The 1,539-nt window shown below is 60.5% G+C and overlaps 1 protein-coding gene across 1 annotated transcript; it reads left to right on the top strand.

Moving 5' to 3' along the window:
* Nucleotides 1-931: 931 nt before the first annotated feature.
* On the top strand, nt 932-1,327 carry EMIHUDRAFT_374251 (hypothetical protein; the record flags this gene model as incomplete). Its single annotated transcript, XM_005765390.1, has 1 exon — nt 932-1,327. A coding segment is annotated over one exon (396 nt), but the record flags the coding sequence as incomplete, so codon positions are not given.
* Between the last annotated feature and the right edge of the window lie 212 nt (nt 1,328-1,539).

Here is a 1,539-nt window from a genome sequence, read left to right as displayed (position 1 = left end):
CGATGATTAATAATTAAGATTACCCGGAATACGGTACGCAATTAAGGAATTAATGAGTGAATTAATCAATTAAGTGAGCGCCCTCGCGTCACCTATGACTCGACCAGTGTGAAGGTGAAGAGATGTCACCGAGCGTGCGTGCAGCTCCGGCCCGGGGGGGGGGGGGAGAGAGAGAGAGAGAGAGAGAGAGAGAGAGAGAGAGAGAGAGAGAGAGAGAGAGAGAGAGAGAGAGTGAGAGAGAGAGGGGGAGAGGGAGGGAGGGAGAGGGAGAGTGAGTGAGTGAGAGAGAGAGAGAGAGAGAGAGAGAGAGAGAGAGAGAGAGAGAGAGAGAGAGAGAGAGAGAGAGAGAGAGAGAGCCCAGAGAGAGAGAGAGAGAGAGAGAGAGAGAGAGAGAGAGAGAGAGAGAGAGAGAGAGAGAGAGAGAGAGCCGAGAGAGCCGAGAGAGAGAGAGCAGAGAGAGAGAGAGAGAGAGAGAGAGAGAGAGAGAGAGAGAGAGAGAGAGAGAGAGAGAGAGAGAGAGAGAGAGAGAGAGAGAGCGAGCGAGCGAGGGAGGGAGGGAGGGAGGGAGAGAGAGAGAGAGAGAGAGAGAGAGAGAGAGAGAGAGAGAGAGAGAGAGAGAGAGAAGGGGGGCGGGGGGGGGGCATCAGGAGCAGCATCACTAGTCCTCGTAGTCCATCATGAAATAAACTCAAAGGTCCACCACAGCCTCCAGCCTCCACCTCCACCCGCGAGCCCCCACCTCTGCCCCGTTAAAAACTAAAAAGGACAAAGATAGCTCCTCCCGAAGCTCACAAAGTCCACAAAGCATCGTGCTGGGGCGGCTCGACACGCCGACATGCGCGTGCTCTTTTGCCACGGCCTGGAGTCTGGGCCCGGCGGCTTCAAGCCGAGAGCGCTGCGCAGTCAGGGCGCGACGGTGACCGCGCCGGACATGGCGATGAGCCTGTGGAACCCGACGAAGCGCAACTCCGTCGTGCTCGGCCTGCTGTCCCCGCGAGCAATGCTCACGCGCTGGCCGTCCCAGTGGATTGGCGGCGCGCTGGCCGACTCGTTCGAGGCGTGCGTCGATGTCCAGCGCACGGCTCTGCGCGATGCAGGGCCTGCCGCATTCGACGTGCTCATCGGCTCGAGCTGGGGTGGCGCCGTGGCCGCGGCACTCATCGCGGAGGGTGCATGGACGGGGCCGGCCGTGATGCTCTGCCCCGCGCTCAGTGAGCTGCGGCGGCACGGTGCGATCGAGGCCATCGTCGATCAGATTGCCGCGCTGCCCGCGGAGCGCAAGGCACAGTGCCTGATCGTCCACGGCGACGCGGATGAGACCATCCCCGTCGCCGACTCCGTCAAGTTGTGCGCCGCGACGGGGATTGAGCTCGAGGTGATCGAGGGGGGCAACCACGGCATGGGCAGCGTCGCCGCTGACGGGCGCCTCCTGCGGTTCGCGGAGAGAGTAGTGAGTAGTGAGGCTTGATTGAAGGCGTTTTTCGAGCATTGTACAACTCGCTTCGCCGGCCGCGCAGTTCAAATGAACATGCAAAAAAA

The sequence above is a fragment of the Emiliania huxleyi genome (genome assembly GCF_000372725.1).
Source record: "Emiliania huxleyi CCMP1516 unplaced genomic scaffold EMIHUscaffold_5545, whole genome shotgun sequence".
Taxonomy (NCBI): Eukaryota; Haptophyta; order Isochrysidales; family Noelaerhabdaceae; genus Emiliania; species Emiliania huxleyi.
The sequence above is the reverse complement of the archived record's forward strand: the minus strand, read 5'-3'. Positions and strand labels throughout refer to the sequence as shown.